Here is a 26687-nt window from a genome sequence, read left to right as displayed (position 1 = left end):
TTTAGCTTAAAAGTCAGGAAGCGTTAACTAAAAGAAATAAAAATGTATGCAGAAGGGAATAAGACTTGATAGTAAAGAAACTAGACAATTTGATGATGAGATATTTGAAAATTAAAAAAAGAATAAATGTTATAAAGGTATGTTAAACGTTTCTGTTTAGTGAAATCAATAAAATTAATTATTTTTATAACATAATATTTTCTGAATTTATTTTGTTTAGGATTTTCTACTAACAGATTATTTTAATGATTTCATTTTTAATTTTATTATTAAATGAATCTGTTACTTTTCTTTTCAGGGACTGCAGTTTCTTTCAGATTCGCACAAATCGTTTTTGATAAGCATACTTCCTCATGTTGCAGTTTTTGCTAGAGTAGCACCAAAACAAAAGGAAATGGTAATTGTTGCTTTGAAAGCACTTGGCTATACTACATTAATGTGTGGAGATGGGACAAATGATGTTGGGGCATTAAAACATGCCCATGTTGGTAAGTGTTAATTAGTATTATTAGAGAAGATATTTAACTTAAATTATTTACTTTTTTTTGAATTTTTTTCTACTCCTCTGTTTGGTGTATAGTATTAGTAATTTTATTAATCGCTTGTCTTCTAAACATGTTGATTATGAATTATGCTCTGTGTATATGGTATTTATAACTTTGCAGACATTAAAAGCATTAATGTCATAGTTAAATGAAATTATCTTTTTTCAACTTAACCAGTCATTTAAACCAAATGTTTTTTTAAAATTCAAGTCTATTTACCTATTGTTAACTATTTTTCCTGGAACTAAATCTTCATTGTATACAAGAAGGTTCCATAAGCAGGGTCATTAAACTTCTAGGTCTTATATATGTTCGTTCTCTTCATGAATTTACACTGCTTTAATTTTTAATGTCACATAATCATATTTACTCATTAAAATATCATGTGTATACGTGATAGACATATACACTTAAAAAAAATTTATCTGATAATTTTTTTTTTTCTTAATTTATGTAATTGAACCAAATTTTTACATAACAGTAAATTTAAGTATAAAAGAGAATTTTTTTATTTTCATCAAAACACTTCTTTAAGCTGTTGAGATCTTCCACGCTGACTCAACAGTACTATTTTGTTCTACTTTTTTTTGGCAGAACGTTTCACTGTCTGTTAAAAGGATACGTATTTAGGATATGGTCAGATGTGAATTTGATTTGAACCTCTGTTCATTATTTCTCTCAATATTTATTTTATTTTTTTATACTTTGTGTAATTTTTAGGTTATTTTATGATTATGTACTCTCTTCTGATTATGATTATGTAATCTCTTTTTGTGAAGTGTTTAGGCAATGTTGGGTTTTATGTGTTAATAGTTTCTTTCAAGCTGGGTCCTGTTTGTTCCAGGATTATTGAGTTCATAATGAGATGTGGAATTTATTTTCTTAGTAGCTAGAAAGAATGGTAGCCAGAAATATATTGTATATTACTTTTCAACCTAAAGAATATTCTTTGGTTGGCTTAATTTTCTCTAAGACTTAAGAGGAGATGTTACTACACTGCTGTTTTAATAGGAAAATGCTCAAAATCAGTATATACTAAATATTTTTTCAGTACTGTTGCTAATTAATATAATAAATAAGATGTGTAAAAGAAAGTTCTTACTTCCTTCAATCATTCAAAATGAATTTGTTTTTTATGAATATTTAAAAAAAAATTATTTTTTTTATTACAGAATGTTTTTTTTATTTGGAAATTGTATTATAGAACTAGCCAGACAAGTTCAAAATCCTGTTTATATATTTCAGATTATTAAATTTTTAAGATCCTGATCCCTGTAGGGGAAGACACCCTCCGCCACCCACTCTGTTCCTAGCCCTTATGGTCTTTACCAGACGTCATCTTTGAAACCTCGGCTTTTGACATATTCCAGTCAACCTCAGCTTTTTACATATTCCAGTCCACCTCGACCAGGAAGCCACTGATGTGAATGCTACGAGTGACATTCCCATTGGTATATTACTATTTAATGAACTCAAAACAAAACATATCTTACAGAGTCTTAAGTAAGATTGAAAGGACTGAACTACCTATCTAAAGTGGGTTAAAGTGAGTTCAACACACTACATGTAACAATAACAACACAGTAACATTGAAACAAAACAAAGGACAAAAACATAATTAATAAAACAAAACAGAATAAAAGAGAAATCTAAGCAGGGCTCTAGATCCTCTCAGTAATATTTTCCTCTGATAACTTTTATATTTTAGCCTATCCATCCAAACAGACACCACGTGTGGCTTAATACATGCTTTTATACAGGATGCTTATGGTCTTAAAATTGATGACCCCCAATCAGGATTGACTACATGTAGAATACTGAAGAGGGCATTACAGGTCTTCTCCATGACATATTGAAGGTGCTTCTTAAATTGCAGTTTCTCATCAAGAAAACACCCTGAGTTACTTTTAACCTGAACATACATTATATGCTGGTCTGCCATCGAAACACGGACTCACCAACTCGCTGCCAAACAGCCTTTGAGGAGCATCATTGTAGTCTTTCCCACACAATGACAAATGTCATTGTGTGTTGATGACCCCACACTCAAGCATCCTGCAAGCCCAAGTGGCTCGGAGTTCATATCCCTCCGCAAGCTTCCTTCAACCAGCAGGGGGCCATCGTCAGCATAAGCTACGATGCAACACCCACTGGGCAACCTCAACCGCAGGAGAGAATCAAACTCCACCATCCGCACAATAAAGGACCCAACATGCTGCCCTAGGGACATCCCTTAGACAGCACCAATCTCATGGCTGCCCTCGTGAAGCAGCACATACTGATGATTGAAGTAACTTTGTGTAACTTGCAATTCACTTATACTACATTCTCTTTTTTGGAGTTGATAAATAGCAGAAGGCCGCCATAAATTAAATGCTGTGAAAATGTCCAAGAAAATTCTCAGGACATATGCTGTCTCATTGGTTGTTACTACACTCATCACACAGAGTATGGGGTCCTCAGAACCCTTTCCAGGATCAAACCTGTACTGATTCTCCATCAACAATCTTTGCAAGGTTAACCTTTCATTTGTACCAGATACAGAACCTTTTCAAAGATCTTACCAATAATCAGAAGCAACGTCAAGGGCCTATACAAAGAAGTAACAGCAGGAACCTAGTTGCCGCCTTTCAACAACAATCAAAAATTTGTGTGACAACTCACACTCACCCCAACCGAATGAACAAGAAGCTCTGCCGTTATTCCATCAAACCCTGGGGCCTTTCCCCTACCTTAACTACAGATAGCTTCATGGACCTCAGCCGTGGTAAGCTCTAAGGACACAGCACCCCCACAGAACTAAGTGACCTCTCACTGCATATGCAGATTATATGCGGTCTCTCCAGCTTCACTATCATCAGGTAGTAAATCATCTAGTAATTTGTGTAAAATTTGGAGAAGTATGCAAAATTACACCAAACCTGGTTGAGTTAACAGACAGAAGAACATCCTTTCGTTGTTTGTATCTCAAGATCCTGTACATTATGCCCCAAGGATCCCTGTACCCCTGCTCATGAACAAAGGAACTCCAGGAGTCCCTTTATGCAAACCGTACTTTATGAAAGTAATGAGATTTCAGAATTCTGTATTCAGCAACAAGGACTGCCATCGTTTCGCATCACCCTCCTGCTGAGAAACACTCTGCAAACGACAAACAGCCTTCTTCATGCCAGACAGTTCCCTATTCCACCATGATGCAATCCTCTCTTGACCAGAACTTCAGGAAATTGAACACACTCAGTGGCATCAATCCAATCCATCTGCCCCTTTGCCAATGCCCATGTGTAGAGCAAAATAGAATTATTTTAAAAAACAGTGCTTGTAATAATACAGGCCAAATGTCAATAATAGCCTATAATGTAAGATTAATTGACATTTAGCTCATTTGAAAGTTATAAATAGTTATTAAATAACTCCACATATAACATTCATTAACTTATGTTTTTTTTTTATAATAAAGGCCATGAGCTTGTCTAATTTGTCAATCTGTGCGCATAGTTATGTATATTCATAGGAATATTTGTTTAGTTGTGTTAAATTTATTTTCATTTTTTCAATTGATGGATTACGCTGTTTCGTGTCCAGCTCTCTCCAAAAAAAAAATATAATTATACATTTTATGACCACATTCATTAACTTTGGATGAAATCGTCACATATCAGCTGTGTAAACATGCTCTCAAATAGATTAAAGTAAATGAGATATTACTGTCTTAATTATCATAGTTGTCTTAAATTAACAAATACTTTCTTTATCAATAACTTAAAATATAATCAGTACTATAAATTTTTCTATGTGGAAGATGTTAGAAAAATATGCAGTTGACATCAGATTTTGTTAGTATTTACTAATATTAATGGAATTTTGTACTTACACAGGAGTAGCCATACTGTCAAGTGCTCCAGAACGATTGCCAGAGAAAAAGAAATTAGAAAGAGAAAAAAATAATGAAAAAGAAAAGAAAGTATTAAATTCTCATTCAGGACACAGATCTCATCTTGACCATAGATCGGTATGTTTTTTCCTATATGATGCATATTAAAGATTTAGTGTGTTATGTTGGATACAGTTATGTGGGTGGAATGTTTGTCTTTGTCCTGGTTCATTCATTTACTATATTTTAGATAATGGCTCAGTTTTAATATTTATCAGATTTGTTGGTTGGTCCTCATAGAGAAATGTTAGAAAGCACAAATACAGATACATAATAGACTTGTTACCAAATCAGTGCAGCTTTTTTCCCAAGTATCAGAATTCTTTCATTATATTTGGCTTTGATTGTCTACATTATACTGTGTAGCCTTATGGGTTTAAATTAACTCATAGAACTGGTATCATTTTGGGCAGTAATGTAGCCAAAATTGAAAAAAATTTCAAATTCATAAAGTCAGTATGAGGTTTTCTTTTTTTGATTTTCCAGAGAGCCTATTGCATTCCTAATTGGTAACTAGGAATTATAATTTATGTTTTTTTATCCTTTACATTTCTAAGTATATTATGTAATTTATTTTACTTACAGTTACCTATTACCTAATTTTTTTTATGACATCACCACAATAAGCTTGAAGCCTGTGCATGGGATATGAAAAAATGCCATGCCTGACCGGGATCGAACCCAGGACCTCTGGGTGAAAGGCCGAGACGCTACCACTCGTGCCACGGAGGATTTATAAAATAATAATTTTACCTAATTTACATGTAGTGTTCTCAATGCATTAGATAATTCAAAGGACATTATTATATCACATTATTACTTAATGTTTAATATATTTTGAAAATTTACCTTGTTATCTATAACTATTTCTCATAAATTGAAAGTGTTATTTCTCATAACTCTTCAAAGAAGTGTTAAATTCTAGTGCTTGTGTCACTGAGAGGCAATATTATCCTTGTCTGGAAAATTATTGCCTCTAAAACAAAAATTATAGTTTAGTTATAATAAAGATTATAAGATAATAACAAAAATTTATTTTTTTAAACTATTTTCTTGATAAATTCATTAATACATAAATGCATTATAAGGTTTTAGTTTTTTTGTTATGCTCTGGTATTGTGGCTGAAAAATTTAATTAATGGTATATTAATATTAATTTGTGTTTTAATGCCCATGTTGTGATCAGTCAGTAATTCGCACCACTAGAAAGTTGTATATATATATATATATATATATATGTATATAAGAACTGTCAAATTGTAATTGGACTTGAAGAATGCAGTGAGACTGTGTCCAGTTAACATATAATCAATATGTGTTTATTCTTATGAAAAAAAAAAATTATTTATACTCTATTGTTATTTTTCTTCTACAGAATGCAGCAAATTCAGCTCATTCACATCTACAGAAGCTGCTAAAAGATCTTGAAGAACAAGACCAAGCACAGTTCGTAAAACTTGGAGATGCCAGCATAGCAGCACCATTTACCAGCAGATTGTCATCTATACAGTGCAGTAAGTATTTATTTATTTTTGAAGTTATTTATGTAATTAAACAATTATTTTTGTGTAAATTCATGAATTTTTTTATTTCTTTTCAGTTTGTCATATTATTAAGCAAGGTAGATGTACATTAGTAACTACATTACAAATGTTCAAGATTCTTGCGTTAAATGCACTAATTTTGGCTTACAGTCAGTCTGTACTCTATTTGGATGGTATTAAATTTAGTGATATTCAAGCAACATTACAAGGACTCCTACTTGCTGCTTGTTTTCTTTTTATTTCACGATCTAAGGTACCATTCATTTATTATTATTTTTATAAAGATTTTAGAAGTAATCTGTATAATTATTTTGAACATAAATTTTGTTTCTTAAAGAATAATTAATAATGCCTCATTCAATCTCTTAGATTCGTTTGCTGACACAGATAAAGCACAATCAGCGCTGAATATATTATTACATTTACTAGTTTAATAAAAAGTAAGGCTAACTAATGATTAGTGTTCCCTTTTTTTTAGCAATGAATATTGTTATATTCTGCTTTTCAAACCTTACTATTCTGAAACTGTGTTGATATTATTTTTATCTCTTTTAGTTTAATTTTTTCTTCATTTAATTGTACTGTCAGCTGAGTGTTAGATCTGTTGTAAAAATTATTAAAGGTTAGAAATAATTCACCTTTGCATATACTGTAAAAAGTGAATAAAAACGTACATAAAAACATGAATAAACTTACATGAATAAAAACGGCATTCAATCGTACATTGTCATTTAAAAGTTTGCTGTTATTCTTGGACTTGTGCAGGGCAAGCAGAGTGAACCTCTGTATCATGGCCACAATTCTGTAGTCTAGGATATTTCTGTTTCCATCGAATTTGATTGGGAGGTCAGCAAATTTGAAAGGCTTTGTGGTTACAATATGCACTGAACCATTTTGTTAAAGTGTAATTTATTTTATTTTTTATTTGTACTTTTTGTGTAGTTTTTTATTTTAGTTCGTACTTCTCTGTTAAGCAAGCTTTTTCTTTTTCATTTAAAAAATGAATTATTAAGAGTTAAATTAGATTTTTTTTCAGTATAAATAAATAATTAAACTTTAGTAAATAAAATTAGCTAATTATATAGTGCTGCCAGAAAGTTTAGAAACAGGCCTACATTTTTTCAAATCCACTTTTGTTCTTAAACTAACAGCATTTCAATCAATGTTTTTACATGATGTTATTGGGCATCTAATTACGGGTTTTCAATAAAAATTTCACTGCTCTAGCCCTAATAATTTTGGAGATAGAATGATTTTTTTTTTTAAACAAGGTTAAAAAAGACCTGTTTTTCTGACAAGTTTCTATTCTCAAAAACGGCAGGTCCTACAGCTATAAAATTTTTACTCAGCTTTGTTATGACAACAATAAATAATAATACAACCTGGGGACAAAAAATTCCAAATGATTTGGTTGCCTATTAAACAGATTTTCTTTTCAGGGAAATTCTTGGCAAAATTGGGCATTTTCGTCTCACGATAGCTCCAGATTGGTAATACTCAGACCTGTTCTGACTGCATAGTTGTTTTCTCCATGTCTTGTTTGTGATGGATCAGCTGCGTACACATTCTTCTTGTGGCCTTGTTCAATCATATCATTGTTTATAACTTCACTACACTTTTTACAGTTTTGTGAAAATAAATTATGTGGAAATGGGATGATCTTCTGTGTCTGAAGATACCAAGTGCACATTATCGGTGTGCACAAGTAGGATAACTCATAGCAATCAATACTGTGTTGAAAACACAGTAAAACGTTTTAAGGAAGCTGACACTTTGATCGAACTCCACTAAGTGGCAGACTGTGCAAAAACTTGCCTTGTCAGGATCGAAAGCTTTTCATTTTGAGTTATAAAAACCAAAATGCAAGTTATGCTTTATTGTCTTTTATAAAGGAAAATAACAATGACTTTAACATTTGTGTGCCTTCAAGGCTTCGAGAAGTAGAAATTTTAGTTTTATTTATCTAGTATTTTTTCAGTTTTATCTATCTGTGTAAGTTTACGTTAAATATGAAATGAAATGAAACAAGTGATTTACGTGATACCATGACTATTATGCATTCAGCTAGTAATAAATTTCTAAATTACCATTTAATGTCACAAGCAGTACTAGATAATAGCTTTAATGTTCATGACAGTATACTAAAAGAATGGATCTTATTTTCATACATTGTACATTATTTAAATCCACACTTGAAAAAATTTGTTCTTAAATATATGAATTCTTTTCTGTTAATATATATCTTGTGTTTATATATATATATATATATATGTGTTTATATATCTTGTGTTTTTCTGTTTATATATCTTTTGCATTATGGTTTTGTATTATCTTTATATTAAAGTTCTGAAAATACTTAAATGAGCTTTTTCAAATAATAATTGTGAACTTTTTTGTTGTATTATTTAACGAATATTTTATTTTTTCTGTTTACAGCCACTGAAAACCTTGTCAAAACAAAGGCCACTACCAAATATATTTAATCTTTATACAATAATGACTGTATTATTACAATTTTTTGTGCATTTCTTTTGCTTAGTGTACCTAGTTAGAAAAGCTTCAGAAGTGTCTCCTAACAAGTAAGTTAAAACATGTAAGCATATATTTACTTAATTATAGTAATTTGTATGAAGTTAATATATGAGGTATATTATTTCTGTCCAATTTTTTATAATTTTCAGAACTGATCACATAGTAATGCATGTCATATAAGAATCACAGCAGTGTTTGTTATTTTCTTCAGAAAACTAAGATCAGCTGTTGTTTTAATATTTATTTATAAAAGAGCCAACTGAAGTAATTTTGCCTAATATTCAGTTAGTATTTTTGATAAGTGGAGGCAATAACCTTTGGTTTAGTGATATTTAATCAATATGAACTGTTTGAGTGATATTGACTGAAATTATTGCTTGGTGGATGAGATAAACTTGGCACAAAATTATTCTATAATTTAATCACAGATAAATATTATAGATTATAATTTGGGTGTTTGAAAACTGATTTAAAGAAATGAAATCATTTTGTTCATAATGAAGCAATTATCTAATAATGAAGTTTTTTCTAATAAACATTTCAGATCACTAGCAATTCTTGTAGTATTTTGAAGGGGAAACTAAGGGCTGCAATTTTGAAATTTACAAACATAAAATTACACATTTAATTAATTTGTAGAGAACATTTATAAAAAAACATTAATTTCATTAAAGTAGCTCAATCTGATCTGGAGATATAAATAAGAAAATGGCAGTTAGATTGTTTAAAAGGCATCTCCTGACATATGTAATATGAGAATTTTTTCTTGTACTGAGATGATAAGTGACCTAACATCTCAGTATAGATTTACTTGTAATTACATTATATTTTATATATTTCAGACACTTCTGAAGAATTGGATGATCCTTTTCTTTTTTGTGTAAAAATATATATTGGGGAAAAATATATTTTGTGTACATGGAAGTCTTCACCATCATTATTCAATCTAAGTTAGCTAATTAGAATTGTAATTAATAATAATTTATGTAATAAAAACTAATTTTTAAAATGGTTAAATATTTGAATTACTTGCTTTTATTTCAGGGAATCAAAACCTTTTAATCCAGAAGAGGAGACTGAATTTGAAGCTGGTATTTTGAATAGCACTGTGTATATTATATCGATGACATTACAAGTATCTACATTTGCTATAAACTATCGGGTAAATTTTGTTTCTGTGTTTTTTTTAATAATTCATTGATCAACGTGATTGAATATGGTTTAAATTTAAAATTAATTTTAGACCTATTTACAAATTCATGGAAATATCTTTCAGATCTTTTTGTAACTAATATCTAGTTTCTTCATCAGTGAGCCATAGTTCTGAACAGATGTTTCACAAATTTTATTTGCTAATGTTAAGAAAAAAATTTGATTTTAAAATTTAATATAATTTTTAAAACCATGCTTGTTTATAAAGTATCATTCTAGTTTGTACTTTCAAATTTTACATAAAATTGTTCATAATTAACGTAATGAATAAATTTGTGTATTAAAGTTATTGTATTTGGTTTGGAGTGGCACAAACGGTTAGCCTTCCATTGCTTGAAGATTTAAGGCCTGGCTAGAGTAATTTTATTTTAACGATTATGCCTCTGTGCATTATTTGCATGCATACTTCTGTTCCGTTGTTGGTTGTAATTAAAGACATGTCCTGGTCTGATAATCCTCTTTGAAGTCAAGAATTCTAAGGTTCAAATCCTAGTAAAGGCTGTAACTTTTATACGGATTTGAATACTAAATCGTGGATACCAGTGTTCTTTGGTGGTTGACTTTCAAGTAACCAGACATCTCAGGAATGGTCAACCTGAGATTTTACATGATTACACTTCATTTATTTCAAAATACTTAACCAAAATACAACTAAAGATAACTCGTATTTCTTCATTTATAAAATTTTTCACTTGAAGTATTTGGATTTTTGTATAATAATTTATGTACGTATTGTTATTATGTAGCTTAAAACATATATTTTAAATTATAGGTATTTTATTAATACAACAATTTTCCCTTTGGACAGCTTAACTCAAAAAAATAATGCCTTACATGTAAACTCTTTCTTTCAAATAACTTAATGTGTTTCCTCTAGAAACATATGCTGTAATACAAAGAATATCCTCCGGTATTTAGCTAACTGAAATTCAGTTGTACTTGTACAATTTTATAACAGATGGTCATAGTCGGTATAGCCAAAAAGAAAATAAAATAAATATGGTATTCCTAAATATAATGATAATATTTCAAGATTAGTTATATAAAGGAGCAAAGAAAAGTACAACAGAATGTGACACAAAAATGTTCCTATCTAGGTTTGTGGAATCTGTAGAAGAAATGAAGAAATACTTTATAGAGTAATTTGAGATTGTTGCAGGAATTCAAAAGAAAATAAAGAAAGTCTATTAGGTTGATATAAAAAAAAATTAAGAGTTGCAGTATAGAGTTTAATGAGAAAGAGAAAGGTTGTGATATAGAATATTAGAAGAAAACGGGGCAGGATCAAAATTAGTCGTGTAGAAAACTTTTACAAACATTTTGAAGCAGTTACTTCAGAGATTGTAGACTAGAAAAGAGATCCGATTGAAGAATGCAAAGATTGTATCACAAAGTTCTCCCAGGACTTAATAACCTATTCTACTCATAAAAATAATGGAAAAAAGTTTGTATAAACAATGTCCTAAAATGCTTCGTTTGCGAATTATGGCTAGTAAAAGATTTTGCTCAGATTTCAGCTACCCTGGGGAAATGAGATCATAGTGAAATTTTTAGAATGTTAATTAAGGGAGAGAATTAGTGATTTCTTATGTTTTTGACCTGAAAATCAAATAAAATAGGTCCCAGAACCGTATCTGCAGTATTTGAGAAATCTGGGTTGAAAACCAATAAATTAGGGAGTCCAGGCGTAAGCTCACAATGTCTTTCTAAGCAGATTGGAGTTTTGCATTCGATGGTTTGGAGGACAATTAAACAGAAAACACAGCCAGTTCAAAATATACACCCAGAAGATTGTCCACTTCACTTGGATTTCTGCAACTGGTGGAATACGACAACATACAGTTGTCATACTTGACAACTGTACAAGTATATTTTGTTTATCAATGAGACATTTCACTTGAGATGGCATCAACAACTTATGCAATGAGCATACATATAAATCCTTATGAAACAGTGGAAGGCAGTTTTCAACACTGATTTAGTGTTAATGTATGGTGCAGCCTTCTTCACAATCAGCTGTTTGGACCATTCATATTACCTGGCCACTTAAATACTGAGGTCTACTTGCACTTTCTTCAAAAAGAAATGTCACAGCTGCTTGAAGATGTTCCTCTAGCACTGAGACACAAAGTATACTTCCAGCACGATGTCATGCCTCCCCACTTCTCATGTGCCATTCCACTTAAATCATCATTGCCCTGAGAAATGGATCAGTCGTAGAGGTGCACATTCCTAGCTATTAAGATCGCCTGATCTAACACCTTTAGACTTTTTCATTCGGGGGTAGATGAAAAATATTGTACACAAAACAAAAATACATTATAATGAGGAATTAACTGTCTGCAATATGATTGCGGCTGAACAACTTAAGGTCAGCCCTGAAGAACTAAAAAGAGCAACAAAAGCAGTACAGAAGCATACAAAGAAATGTGTTGAAAATGAATGGTACATTTTTGATCATTTATTTAAACTGGTACACATAATGCACTTTGGTCTATTGTACTGTTTCTAAATAAAATTGGAATTTATCCATTTTTTCTTTGTTTTATTCAATTTATCTTACACCACTTCATTCAGAATTTTCTACAAGTTTAGTTTAAATATTTTATGTGATTATTACCCATTTAACAAAGTTATTTTACGTCAAACATAAAAATCAGGGTTTTTTTTTACCTCATCTTATTGGTTTCACTCCAGATTTCTCGAAAACTCTACTACATATGGTTCTGCAACCTATTTTATTAAATTTTTTAGGTCAAAACAATATGAAGTCACTAATTCTGACCCTTAAATAACATTCTAAAAATTTCAGATGACCACATTTCTCTGGGGTAGCTGAAACCCAAGCAAAATCTTTCAGTAGTCATAACTCATAAACAAAGCTTTTTAGGACATATGATTATATAAACTTTTCCATTATTTCCATGAATAGAATAGGTTATGAACATCCCAGTAGAACTTCTTGATACACTTGTATAATGGTTGTAAATTATTTATACCTGTCAGTCACATCTTTCTCACTCTTGTTTTTTTATCCACAAGGACACCATGATAAATATTGGATTTCAAGATCAAGAGAAAGACTCTTAACAAATAAAGAAACGATAAAAGAGGGACTTATGAGAAGGTGAGAAAAGATCAGGAGATTAAATTACACAACCTGATAACTTTGTAGAAATTTATATCAGACACAGTGTTAATGATAACAAAGAGGTTTTCTTATATTTAAATCATATATAGTTATTTTATTAATATAACTAAACTAAATAGAATATTTAGCTTAATTAATATTAAGCCTTAAAATTTTTAAATACTGGATAGTTTTATTAAAAATTGACATATTTGTAATATGAGTGGTAAAAATGTTTAACTGTTCTGTAAGCTTATTGAGGGTAGAATATTTATTTTATACCATTGTATCTCCATTCGATAAATTTATTTTAAAAAAATTAGCTGTTACAGTGTGGATAGCATAGATGTTAAAGTTAGTTTGGATGTGAGATTTGTATGACTGCCATTCTAAAGTTGGGAATAATATTTACCTGCTTTTCACGTATTTTGTATACACAGTCCCCTACAAATAGATTTTTTTTTTAATTACAATTATAATAAAAAAGAATTTCTAGTTTTTGTATGAATAATTAGAATTTAATCTTCTGAACTTAATATATTAGCTTCTAATTTAACTAAATTAAAAAAATAACTATAATGTTTCAGTGAAATTTAAAATTCTCCAACTGTCCTTAATTACTTAATGTTCGAGTTAAATGTCTAATTTCATTATTTTATTTTTATGATGATTATTAAGTGATAAAGATACCAAACCTCTGGAATGAAATCCAGGACTGATGTGTGGTAATGTTTTTTATTCATAATTTCATATAGTTGTGTAATACGTGTAATTCAGTTATATGACTTTAAATATTATTAGAATATAAACTGCAGCGAGTTACTTTGTTCTTATTACAATTACAGTTTTTATCCAGCCAAGTTTCTATAAAGTAAATGTCAAGTTATATGATTTTGTTTCATAACTGTGATATTTTTCTTTTATGTAATAAGTGATTTACTGAAGTATCTAAATTAGTCAAATTTAAATAAATAATTTTATTTCTATTTGTATGTTTATATATGAATATGCTTTGTGTTTTACCTTTATTATAGGGTCACCCATTCATGGAGAGTCTATCGGAGAACAAAGCGTTATTATATAGTATTATATGTTCTGCTGGTGCTATTTTAGCATTGGCAATGGGTATTGTTCCAGATATAGCACAACAGTTCGAAATTGTTGAATTTCCATCAGAAGTGAGTTAAATTTTTATTTTTTTAGATTTATTCTTAGTCTGACTTGACTTCTTTATTTTTCTAATGAACAGTGGCAAAGATTCAAAAAAAAACTGACCACCACTTTAGTGTAGACTAAAGTAGTCAACAAATCAACTCGTCATTCTTCTCAAATAAATTTAATATTTGTTTGTGTATAACTGTCTAATAAATTGATACTAGATTTTTAATGAATTTTGTCTTCTAATAGTAAGGTGGTGAGTTTTTAATAATAAGTGAATATGGTTTTTTATGATAATTTTATAATATTCATAGATTATCAAAATCTAAATGTATTTTAATGCTAATGGTTTTATGGATTCAATAGAGAATACATGATTTTGTAATTCAGATTTCTGTTGACTATTTGTTTTGGTTGATTTTTTTAAGTTAATTGTGCTTTTGAAGTTTATTTTTATAGTACTTTTGTTTGTTAATATCTTATTTATTAATGAGTTATTTCAAACATTTTCAAGAACAAGCTACAGGGCTTCTAATTTTAGGTTGTTTATTTTATTGTTATTATTTGTGGCAATATCCAAAAAAATTATTGTAAATTAAGTGAAAATTCAGTTTTCACCATTTTTCAGTTCAATTATTGTAAATTTAGTAAACATTTATATACAAGTGATTCCAAATTCCATGGCAGTCTCTCAGGAGATGATTCTGTGGCCAAAAATAAGAAAAAAAATCATATAAACATAGGTCAGAAAACAGTTCAACATTTCCAGTGCTGTGCTGCACTTTATCCCATCTTACAGAAAAATTTAATGCAAATTCAATGTCTGTGATTTTTAAATTGTGGAGAAAATGGAAGTTAAAAATCACAGACCATACAAAAACACATGTAACCTTTTCGACAACCAACAATAAACTAAGGATCCAATGTGACTACCCATGTAAATTTACATTAGGGATAAGTGTACCTACACAACAAAAAAAGAAATTGTGACATTTGGAGTTAAACAGGCTGGGAAATTTAGAAATTCCATGTATATTTGATCAAACCTCATGTGTTAGTGTGTGTGTGAGTCTTTATGTATATATACATACGTATATATATATTAATATTAAAAATGGACTTAAAAAAATTCTAGTGATTATATTTTACTGATTTTGAGGTTAACGATTTTAATGACTTCAGATTTGATTGTTTCTGAGCAAAGAAATTTACAATAATAATAAGATAATACAGGAAAGCCTGAGTGTGTAGCAAAAAATATTTACTATATAAAATAATATAATTGTTTTAAAAAGTTTTATAGTGTAGCTTTATTTTGAACAAAAACAGAATGCAGGTTTATAAGCGATTAGATTTTATCACTAAAAGAACACATAAGAAATTAATGGTGAAAACTTGCAATATAAGCTGTATACTTTGTATATGGTTAAAAAGTATTGCACAAAAATCATAAAATCCTTCATTCTACGAATTTAATTTAAAGTTACTTCAAGGGTTGAAAGACCATTTATGAGACTTGGCAAGTTCTGCTAGATCACATGGATCCATATGCCAACAATATGAGCCTAGAGATGTACCTGGAGCATCCATTTTTGTTCAGAAAGTTTAGTCAGGTATAGATTGTTCAAGCCAAATTAGCACAGATCTGATCTAGGCGATTATTGCCTAGCTAGCGCGGGGATATAATATGCTACTCGTGGAAGACAGTATATATATGATATAATAAATTTTACAGTACATATACAGAATAATTTTTTATTTATTTTGTAATAATTATTTTTTATTAATTTACGGTATAAATTTTTTTTTAGTATTTTTTATGCTAATGTTTATTCCAATCAATCAACAAATTCACATAATAAATTTTTAAATTATTTTTAGTCATATTTATATAAAAAAGCAAATAAATTCATAACCAAGTAAAACAATAAATAAATATTTACCTGACAAATTTTTAAATACTTAAAGTAAAAAAAAAAAATAATAATAAATATAATAATTAATTACCTTGAAATGTAGGTATTTCTTGTTTTTTTCTCGTATAATTGTTTTTACTAGCTTGACAATACTTTTTTCAGTAGAACTGTTACACTTTATGTTATAATGTATTTCATTATGCATTTTGTAAGTAGCACTAGCATAACACATATAACTAAAGTAAAAAATTACAACATTACTGAATATAAAGCACTTCACTCCCTACTGCATATTTTCATCTTCTTCTGACGATTCCGATGAATTATTGCTTCCCAGATTGATGATGACATGTTCAATTTGTTGTTCTAGAGATCCATGCAGCTTGCGATACTCATCTTAGTTTTTTTTTTTAAATGTTCGCAACATTTTATCCAGTCCTCGACTGAGTTCTACTAACTTTTTATGACAAATTTCCATTGTTGCAGCTGTTGTGAATTGTACATTTTCAGCTATGGTTTGGACCCATGTCCATATCATCCGATGGGATTCAAATCGGGATGATATGGGAATAGGTGTAAAACAGGGAACCCACCTTCTTCCAATAACTTATCTGTCTTATATGTTTTCAGATGAGCTTATCTAATATGAATAAATTACTTTTTAAGATTTCACTTAAGACTTTAGCTACTTTCAAGAATTGAAACTCAAAGAATGCTATAATTGAACAATAACCTTACTCTTCAGACACAGAATTAACTGGACAGGTTTTAATAAGTTGAGTTTCTGATGGCTAGTACTAGACTGACCAACGACATTAGAAAAATTCATTAAATAAGAGTAACAAAAAATATGAGAACTTATTTAAAGAGAGACCAAAGTCTTAACATAACTGCCCACCAAAAATCATATAATTCATGTTATTGTTTTGTAATATTTTAATTTATAATATAAAAAAAATATATATATCACTAATATAAATTAGAACAGAATCATTTACAAAAACAAATTAGTCTCGAATCAGGAACGGTTTGTATAAATAGAGATTTAATGTTTCATTTGAATTTTTAGAATGACAAGATTGTTCGGTTATTATTTACACAAACCTGAGTAAAGAAATTTTTCTTATGTATGACTCATTGCCTAGGCTAGCATACAGTTGATCGCCACTCCCAGAACAAAGGGCGAAGAGTGTAGCAAACAGTAGACATCAATCTTGTATTTGTTTGACTTTGATATTATATACAGTTATAAAATTAAATAAATATATTTTGGTTTAAACACTAATCAGTAACAGTCAATTAGTCTGCATTATATTTTATATCTATTTTAGTATCTAATAAAGAAATAAATTATTAATTTAATAATGTATAAACTGAGGATTAAATAAGTAGCTAATAAAAATATAAGACGTGAATTTGTTTATTGATTGCAATAAACAATAGTCGTACCATATACATACATACTGTCTTTAATCAAGTAGTATTGTTAGGCATTTCCATGCTTGTTAGGCAGCAAGATATATACAGCTATGCTGTTCATCATATCTGTGCCAATTTGGCTTGAACAAGCTATATATTGCTACAATCTTTGACTAATGCTGTATGGTACACTACAGTCAGTTTTATAATACATTTACAGTCAGTTTTTAGTTTCTTTTATTAACATTATACTTTTAAGAATTGAAATTATTTTTTTTTTAGAGGGATATTTTATTTCTTTTCTAATGTATGAATTTTGATAGCAGTAGAATATTATTTATTTTTTGCTTTTTCAGCTTATTGCAATAATTTCTTGTGAAGTATTTTATCCGAGATAGAATTTTCTTCTCCCTCCACCAAATGAATTGAAATTCATTTTGGAATAATTTATTCAGCATACTTTAGAATTATCACTACAAATACTAACTTTTTTTATTCTAAAGATTGGTGTCCTCAAAACAGTAATTGTACCAATTTCCCATTTTGATAGTTCTGAATCTCTTTTTCTAATTTTATCTTTGACAGTATTTCTATTTCAATTGTCTTCCTTTATATCCTATTTCTTTCGTTCCATTTGAATATTTCTATAAAGCACTGGACAAAGATTTTTCTGTATAAAATATTCTGTTAATATAAAAATTAGTCTTCTGTTATTTATAAATATTTCTAAACTTTGATTATTTCAAGAACTGATTGTTTCTACTTGAAAATAAACTAAAAATCTTTGCAACGTAACCAAAAATACATGCAGCTCAGTCATGCAGATTCAATGTGATCTAGGCACATAGGGTGAATGCAGCTCAGTTATTGTGAGGTAAGAAAAGAAGGAATTGTAACGGTTAGACAAGGAATAAAATAGACTTCTTGCAAGGAATAAAATCTCATTTTCTGGCCAGTTTGGAACAATGTTTAAACTGTTTTTATTCTGTGCCTTCAATCCTGCTACTATTCAGATTCAAGGAACAGATTATTTAGATTGATGGATTAAATAAATGAAAATCATCAGTAAAATGTTAATTGATGAATCTTTTTCTTTTTTTTTATACAATTTTGTTTGTAATATTCATGATATTAATGTTAGGTAATATGATTAAAGATTTATATATTAAGGTTTCTATAATTTTCTTTGTTTTTATAAATATCTAGAATTTGCTTTAGAATTCACATTTAAATGAATCTTATCCACAAACTTTAATAACATTGAAAAAAGTACTTTTCTTGTTAGTACCAGTCAGAATTCTTCTTTTATTTATTAACAGGGTTGGGTAACAGGGATTCAGTAGATCATAGCAACAAGGTATTAGGCATGTTTTGAAAAATTGAAAACTTTATTTTAGAAATGCTTACACAAAAACAACGTAATAGTGTCAACATTTAAATGAGAGAATATTTTATCAAAACAGAAACCATGCAAAAGACCACCAGCATCACCCATGTTGAATAAATTAGTGTTGGGTGGGTTATACATTACTGTAATTAGTTGTATAGATAAACTTTCCCATTCCTTATTCAGTGTGTCTTTTTTCACTTCAATATACCTCTCACATTCTAATCTATGCTCTTCTATACTGTTTTTACCATCTGTACTTTCTTCCAGAACCAAATTTATTAACAATAGTTGCCTTAATAAGAGGTCCACAATTCTTGCCTTCTTAAAAGAGTCTTCTTCAAACATCTCTTTTTTGCAATTTTTGTTTAATTTTACTTATGTCTACCTAATTTTCAAGTCATTTGTTACCCAAAAGATGTTTTTATTAAATCTTTTCAATATTTTCAAATGTCATTTTTGTAATATCTTTGTTTTTTTCTTAAACGTTTTCTAAAACAAATACTAAAATTAAACAGCTAAAATTGCTTCTCATTCATGTTTGTTACCTTTTTCTGAAACTAAATAGTCTATGCCTAGCATGTTTTGCTTTCTACACTTCTTGCAATTTCTTCTATAAATATTTTATTTGTTGAACGTTAATATGGGTAATATTCCCACACTTTTATCTGTTCCTGCTTTAACGAATCTAAAAATATGAAATATACTTAAATTAATAATTAGAACACATAGTAAGTTGTGTATTTTTATTTATTTCATATACAAAACCTCACAGTTATTTTACATTAATCCTGTGTTATGTGCTCTGCTAAAGTGCATTAATTACCATTTAAATTTAGCTTGTTTTAGGTGAAATTAAGAATGATTTTACTGCACTAAGTTATTTATGTAATTTGTATTTATTGTATTAGTATGTGTTTATTTTTACAGTTCCGATTAATTTTGGTGAGTGTGCTGTTTGCTGATTTTTTCTTTTCATTCCTGGTCGACCGAGTGTGCCTGTTCATTTTGGGAGAAGGTCATCTTCAAATACAGAATTCTTCGTACCACTGATTGTGACAAATGATTTAGTGTTATTCAATTGCACATAGTTGTTATATTCGATATTGTCTTAAAAAATACAAAATTTGTATTAATTATTGGTTAAAACTGTTATTTCATCTAATATACAGTTTTAAAAACTGTTATACTATTCCAGTTATAATTTTATAAATATATTTATACATACGGTATATTTGTGTTATTGTATATTATTTATTTATTTATTTTAATGTGCAATCTGGACGTGTGTGTGATAGTCGCACATATATTTATTGTATGGATATACGTGTGAAGTTTTATATTATTGTAAATGCATTTTTATTAAACCTTGAAACTTTAAAAGAAAGACATCAGAATAATTAAAGTGAACCGTTTAAAATATGTTGTCTAATTATTGGTGTTGTATTTGGTTTTGATTTTTTTTAATCTAAAAAAAAATTAGGTGGTTTATGTATTATTTGTACAAACAGATATTACAATTGTATTTTTTTTTATATTTAAGTTGGTTCACATATATAAAAGAAGGATTTTTTTATGTAACTACTGCAGTGTTGTACTAAATGATAATTTACACTAAACTGTTTGTAGCTTTTTGTTTACAGTATTTTAGTTGGGTTTAAAATAGTAAGTATAATTATTTCATATCTCTAATTATATAATTTTAAGTAGTGGATGTTTATTTTTAATAACTATGAATATCCTGTTTCGTTTTCCTGTACATAAGTAAATATCTCGTGTAATTTTTTTTTTAATGTTGGGAATATTTTTAAAAGTAAATTAAAAATTTTTTGATGAAATACAGAAAGATAATAAAAATATTTTATGCTCAATTTTTAACCGTGTATTTTTTTTAGTTGATAAATTAAAGACTGGTAACATTTGGTGAAACTGCAGTTTATATATTTTGTTTTGTTTTAAAGACAGCACCTTCTAACAGAGGAAATTATTTTTCTTTTAGCAAACTTGTCATGATAAAGACTTAAAAGTTGTTCTAAAACATGTTGATGTCATCATGATATAAATACTGATGCCCTAGTATTTATATAATATACCACTGATATTATTATATAATATATTTACATGATATAATACTGATGCCCAAGGTGTTTTTTTTTAAGCAAACCATTGGGTGAGTTGTCACTTGAAATTCATTACAATTTTTTGTTTTTTCAGTTACCTAATTATTCAAACACATTGCAGTTATCAAATTATTGAAAATAAGTATACAGAGGGGTCCAAAAAAATGCACTCACTGTTTGTAATTAAATAATATCTAAACAAAAAGGCTTACTAACCTAATGTGTAGTATAATGTAAGGTATTAAATTTATCATGGTAGGCGAAGCTGGCAACTTATGCCGTACATGTACGGGTGGTTGGTGGTGGAGTGAGCCAGTCATATTAGCCAGTGCAGCAGAAGACAGTTGGGTAGCAAATGAGTGAGGTTTGCTTATCGTTTGTTGAGCGCAAGGCTATACTGAATTGGTTCTGGAAGTACAAGAACATTCATGAGGTTCAATGGCAGTGGCAGAGAGAGTATGGAACACCACCATCAACATGTCGAACAATTGCTTGCATTTGTGATAAATTCAAAGCCAACAGAACTATTAAAGTATGCAAGGAAAGATCTGGCCAACCACGAACAGCTACAAGTCCGGCGTCCAATGCTGCGATGTTGCAACATTTCACCTGATCACTGCAAAAATCAGGGAATGGGGTGAGCCAGTCAAGAAGAAGACACATTCTGAAGAATGCAAAATGGAAAATGTACATTACAAGACTGCTATACATGCTATGAATGAGGACAACCCACATCGAATGATGGAGTACTGTGAATGGTTTCAGCACATGGTTGGTGAGGATGAGGAATTTGCAGGAAAGTTAATATGGACTGATGAGGCGCAGTTCAAACTTAACAGTACTCTGAACCATCACAATTATATCTACTGGGCTCCTGAAAATCCTCACAGTCATGTGGACAGGGTAGTGAATTTACTGGGGAATTGCTGTGAGGTGCGGTCTGGTTTATCAGTACATGGTTTGCATGTTCCCTTCTTTTTCGAGGGTACTGTAACTGGTGTGGCGTATCTTGATATGCTTCAGACAAGGATTTTACCTGCCATCCAAAACCTGTATGGTGATGAACTTTTTTAAGTGCAACAAGACGAAGCCTAGCCTCACTACCATAGAGATGTCATGTTGTATCAACTACCCGGACAGTGGGTGGTTCAAAGAGCTGTTGTTGAGTAAACGCATCTAAGTCTCTTGATTTGACACCTCTGGGTGACTTCAAGAATGACTTCTATTGACAAAAATCTGCCACAATTGACAAGCTATGTGAAAAAATTTTAGTCATATGCTGCCATTACACCAAATACAATAACAGCTGTAGTTTGGTGTTCAGTTCAGCACCATGGGCGTTGTATAGAAGTTGCTGGTAGTAATTTCAAACACATACCATAACACTCTCTCAAGAACCAAAAATTGTCACGTCAAATCAAATTTGTCTGTCACAAGTATGGACTAGCAAACAGTGAGTACATTGGTTCCTAATCGACTTAATATAAGAGTGCAAATCGAGAAATTTAGGGAGATGGGTTTGGGTAAAAGACTATGAGTAACATGGAAAAAAAAATTGCAAGTTATATCAGCTGCTATGCAACATAGTAGCAGCTAGTTCATGCCAATGCTGGCCCAACAGAAAGTGTTCCAACTGCACATAAGCAGTTCACAAAAACTGTCATCCCATATAAAACGGTTCAAAAGTTATTGGCCACAAACTATGGAAAGTTTATTCAGTACTTTTAATGTCTAGTAGACAATTCTGATTTTATTTTGGACTATGTTTTCTACACCGAGACATTTCCATTTATCAGGGTATATGCACGCACAAAATTAACATTTATGGTCTGCCCGACAACCCATGAGCCATAAGTGAAATTCCTCTTCATTACCAGATGATTGGAGTGTGCACTGCAATATCCAGGAGAAGAAAAGAGAAAAGTCAGCTCATGTTCTTCGCAGAAACAATATATCTGCTCCTTAATTTTAAATCATTCACCAGTTCATGGGAGAGCTAACAGAGTAAAACATTAATAATGCACAGATTCATACATCCAAGTTACTGCAAGAGGTTATTAGAGATTGAATTGTTTTAAAAGCTTGTGGCCACCTCATTCGCTGGACTTAACCCATCCGATTTTTATTTAATTAGGGTAAATTGAAAACAAAATCTATGCCATTAGGTATAAAATTACAAGAATGCTTCATTAAAGAACCATACCAAGTTGAATAAAAGTAGCAACTGACAACCAAAATTAAATAAGGACAAAATCTGAAAATTGAATCAACATAGCATGTTACATTTATCAATGAAAGCTTTGCTTGAAATGATAATAAGGTTAAACTTGTTTATAGTGTAAATGATTTATGTAGATTTATTATTACTGTTATTGCACATTTGAAGCGAAAGATATATGAATATTGTACGAATATTTTGAATTAGATGTGAATTTCTTTTATTGGATAGTTAATAATTTTAATACTGTTAACTGAAAAAACATAGAAGCTACGCTATATCATTCATGGTAGATGACTTGGTGCAGGATCTTTAGCTAGGATGAGAGTTTGGGTTAATATATCTAAATTTGGGATTGCTAAATAAGTTTAAAGTGCTCTTTATCACTTATGAACAATTTTTGATGTATCACCAAAATTATACTTTAAATCATTCACATCTCAACCAGCCAGCCTTACATATACTGTCTGCTTTTAGAAGTTTGCTTTAGGTTACTTAATGCATTAATATCACCTAAAGAACATGCAGAAGTAATCAACACAATTAAGATATCTGGTAAGTAATGGGTTATAAAAGTACACTCTTCTAACAGTATAAACTGGACTCTAGAGAAAATAACTGACTAATTTAAAAACTGGGTATAACGTGGCTTTCATAATAAACAGTGATGTGCTATGTTGATCAAACAAAGATACAATGAACTCTTACAAGCTGGAGAGCATGCTTTCTATGTAGTTAGCAATATGAATTAACGATTTGCTGACTGTAGTATGGATGCAGGTAATTCATCTTTACAATGATGATATTTTACTATCTCCAAAAATGACCATACATCTTAATGCACTATAATATCATGAAAACACTAACACACAATGACGTACGAGATGAAAAGCATAATTCATATCAAAAACATTTTTTTACAAATTCTAAATATGTCTGCTGAACTAAAAAAAATTGCAAGAAATAACATCAGCTGATGTCAGGGGAAGAACAGCAGTACTAGTCACAGAAGGAGGGCTGCATTTGTAATTGAAACTAATATTAGATTTAATGAAGTTTATTTGGCTTTGTTTAAAAAGTTGATTGTTTTAAAATATTTTTCAACACTGAACATTACAGACAGAACATTGTGAAAAGCAAGTAAATGGATCAGTAATGATGATAATTAAATTTGGTTTTTATCATTAAGATGTTACAAAAAACATTTAGAAGAGAACTTGCTTGATCTACGCTATAAGATTTATCAGAGCATGCATGATAAAGAATTGTCGAGGCACATTAAACTAGTAAATTTAAACTAGAGCAAAATATGTTACCTACCATATCATGAAACAGAAACATTAATCAATTTAATGCAAGTCCTCAGTTATTGCTTGTCTGTGCACCCAGTTCTGGTGCAAAGATAGTACAACTGTTAAAAACATGAAACCCAAAACTTTTAACCTATATGGTGATTTACCATTACTTTTACAACCAACTTATCCATTTCCAACTCTGTAACAGCCTACTGTAAATCAAAATTTATGCTATGAATTCATAAAAAGTTACTCCAGTAAAATTATAACACCACAATATACAAAATTCCATACTGATTTTATTGCAGTGTTCATTTGGCCCACAATGCTGTGCATCTATACTAAAAAATTAAATTGGTGACTAACAATACATCACTAGGGTCCACCCAAATGCATCTTGAAAAAGTAGTAATTTTTTTGAAAATGCAACTAATTCTGCTGTGAGAACTCAATTTTCTTGCATTTTCATTCAGTACTAGAGTTCACCATAAATGCGTAGGTAATTAATTGGCCACTTCATATCATTGTGCTCACTCCACTTTGGTTGCCACTGGATTGCAGCTGTGGAATCATTAAATTACTGCTTACAAATGAATAAATACAAAGATTTGTTAAAAAAATACCAAACTTTTTTTTTTGCGTGCCAACAGAGATATTTAGATCTATACAGTTGGCAGCATTGTGTTCCGCATAACCTCTGTAACCACATGTTCTTGGATTGTTGATATCATTTAGTTTTCATGTTATTGTTATTTGAGTGCAACATGTTCAAGTGTTAGTAGCGATTTTTGTAATGTGTTTTTCAGGAGCAACGATACAACATAAAATTTTGTGTGAAACTGGGGAAAATTCACAGAAATTTCCAAGTTTTGAAACAAGCCTACAGAAATGATGCTTCGGGTCATACACAATGCTGTGAATAGTTTTCATGATTTAAAAGTGGTCATCAGTCGATTGAAGATGACCCTCCACCAAGAAGGCCTTCGACTTCAACTGATGATTTTACATGTTCAGAAAATCAACGATCTGGTGCATGCAACCACCAATTGACTGTCAGAGAACTTGCAGAAAGGGTTAGCATCTTGATTGGATCATGCCATTACCATTTTGACTGAAAAATTAAACATGCATTGAGTTGCAGCAAAGTTTGATCCTAATTTGATGACCGAACAGCAGAAAGAACATAGAGTGGACAATTGCTGGCAAATTCTTGAACAAGCCAATGATGATGAAACATTCATGCAAAGGATCATAATGACAGATGAAAGCTGGGTTTACAGCTACGACATTGAGACAAATGTGAATTGACTCCATTTGTGAATAATTTATCCTCCTAAACCTTGGTAATTACTTTTAGTGATAATTATATCGCTAAGCGGATAGCATAGAATTGATTTTCCAAGCAACTGCTAAAGCAAGAATACAGCTAGCATTTCTATAACAAGATCGAACTGAAGGTACCTCGTTGGTCTACAGCAGAAGGTAAAATGAATGAGACCATTCAATGGTTAATTTAATAACCAGAAGACAAGTTATCATTTTGGAGCCAAAATTCATCATGAAACTTCACTCTGGGGTGTGATATTGTGAATACCCCAAGTCACAACCCTAAAGGCAGATTCAAGTATAAAAAGAACCAACAATCAATTTGTTGAATTACCAAATGACATAAGAAAAAATTTTAAATCTTCAATTTAATTTCAACTTTTTTCTTTCAATGAACTTTGCTACCATAATTTGAATAACATATTGAAATCATTATAGTTAAAAGAAGAGACAGACTTATAGGCCACATACTAAGGCATACTGGAATAGTCGCTTTAATGTTGGAAGGACAGGTAGAAGGAAAAAATTGTGTAGGCAGGCGTTTGGAATATGTAAAACAAATTGTTAGGGATGTAGGATGTAGAGGGTATACTGAAATGAAACGACTAGCACTAGATAGGGAATCTTGGAGAGCTGCATCAAACCAGTCAAATGACAAGACAAAAAAAAAAAAAATTGAAATCATTAGTACGTGAACAAAAGTTTTAATATATTAGAGAAGAGTTATTAGAATTCTCAGTGCAGTAGAACTAATACAAAACAACCCTGTTGAAATATGAAAACTCAACATAAACATTATTTGTCTAGCAGACCAATGTATCTACTGTGACAGAGAGAATTTTCAGCCGTTTATTTAATTATTTATAAAACTAACTTGTTTTATATTTTCTAAAATATTTAATTTTTTTGTGTTGTAATATTGAATAGTTTATTCGTTTAATCCTGATTAAA

The 26687-nt window shown here is 30.1% G+C and overlaps 1 protein-coding gene across 1 annotated transcript in view; it reads left to right on the top strand.

The window, feature by feature from the left end:
* Positions 1 to 20197, top strand: part of LOC142319145 (endoplasmic reticulum transmembrane helix translocase) — an 86048-nt gene extending 65851 nt beyond the window's left edge. The window contains exons 14-21 of the mRNA XM_075356109.1: positions 299 to 488; positions 4424 to 4557; positions 5855 to 5993; positions 6080 to 6276; positions 8460 to 8602; positions 9600 to 9717; positions 13932 to 14075; positions 19708 to 20197. Coding sequence (XP_075212224.1) covers positions 299 to 488; positions 4424 to 4557; positions 5855 to 5993; positions 6080 to 6276; positions 8460 to 8602; positions 9600 to 9717; positions 13932 to 14075; positions 19708 to 19830 — 1188 coding nt within the window. The 3' untranslated portion in view covers positions 19831 to 20197. The remainder of the gene's footprint in view (positions 1 to 298; positions 489 to 4423; positions 4558 to 5854; positions 5994 to 6079; positions 6277 to 8459; positions 8603 to 9599; positions 9718 to 13931; positions 14076 to 19707) is intronic.
* The last annotated feature ends 6490 nt before the right edge of the window (positions 20198 to 26687 follow it).

Source organism: Lycorma delicatula, chromosome 2 (genome assembly GCF_047948215.1).
Source record: "Lycorma delicatula isolate Av1 chromosome 2, ASM4794821v1, whole genome shotgun sequence".
Lineage (NCBI taxonomy): Eukaryota > Metazoa > Arthropoda > Insecta > Hemiptera > Fulgoridae > Lycorma > Lycorma delicatula.
The sequence above is the reverse complement of the archived record's forward strand: the minus strand, read 5'-3'. Positions and strand labels throughout refer to the sequence as shown.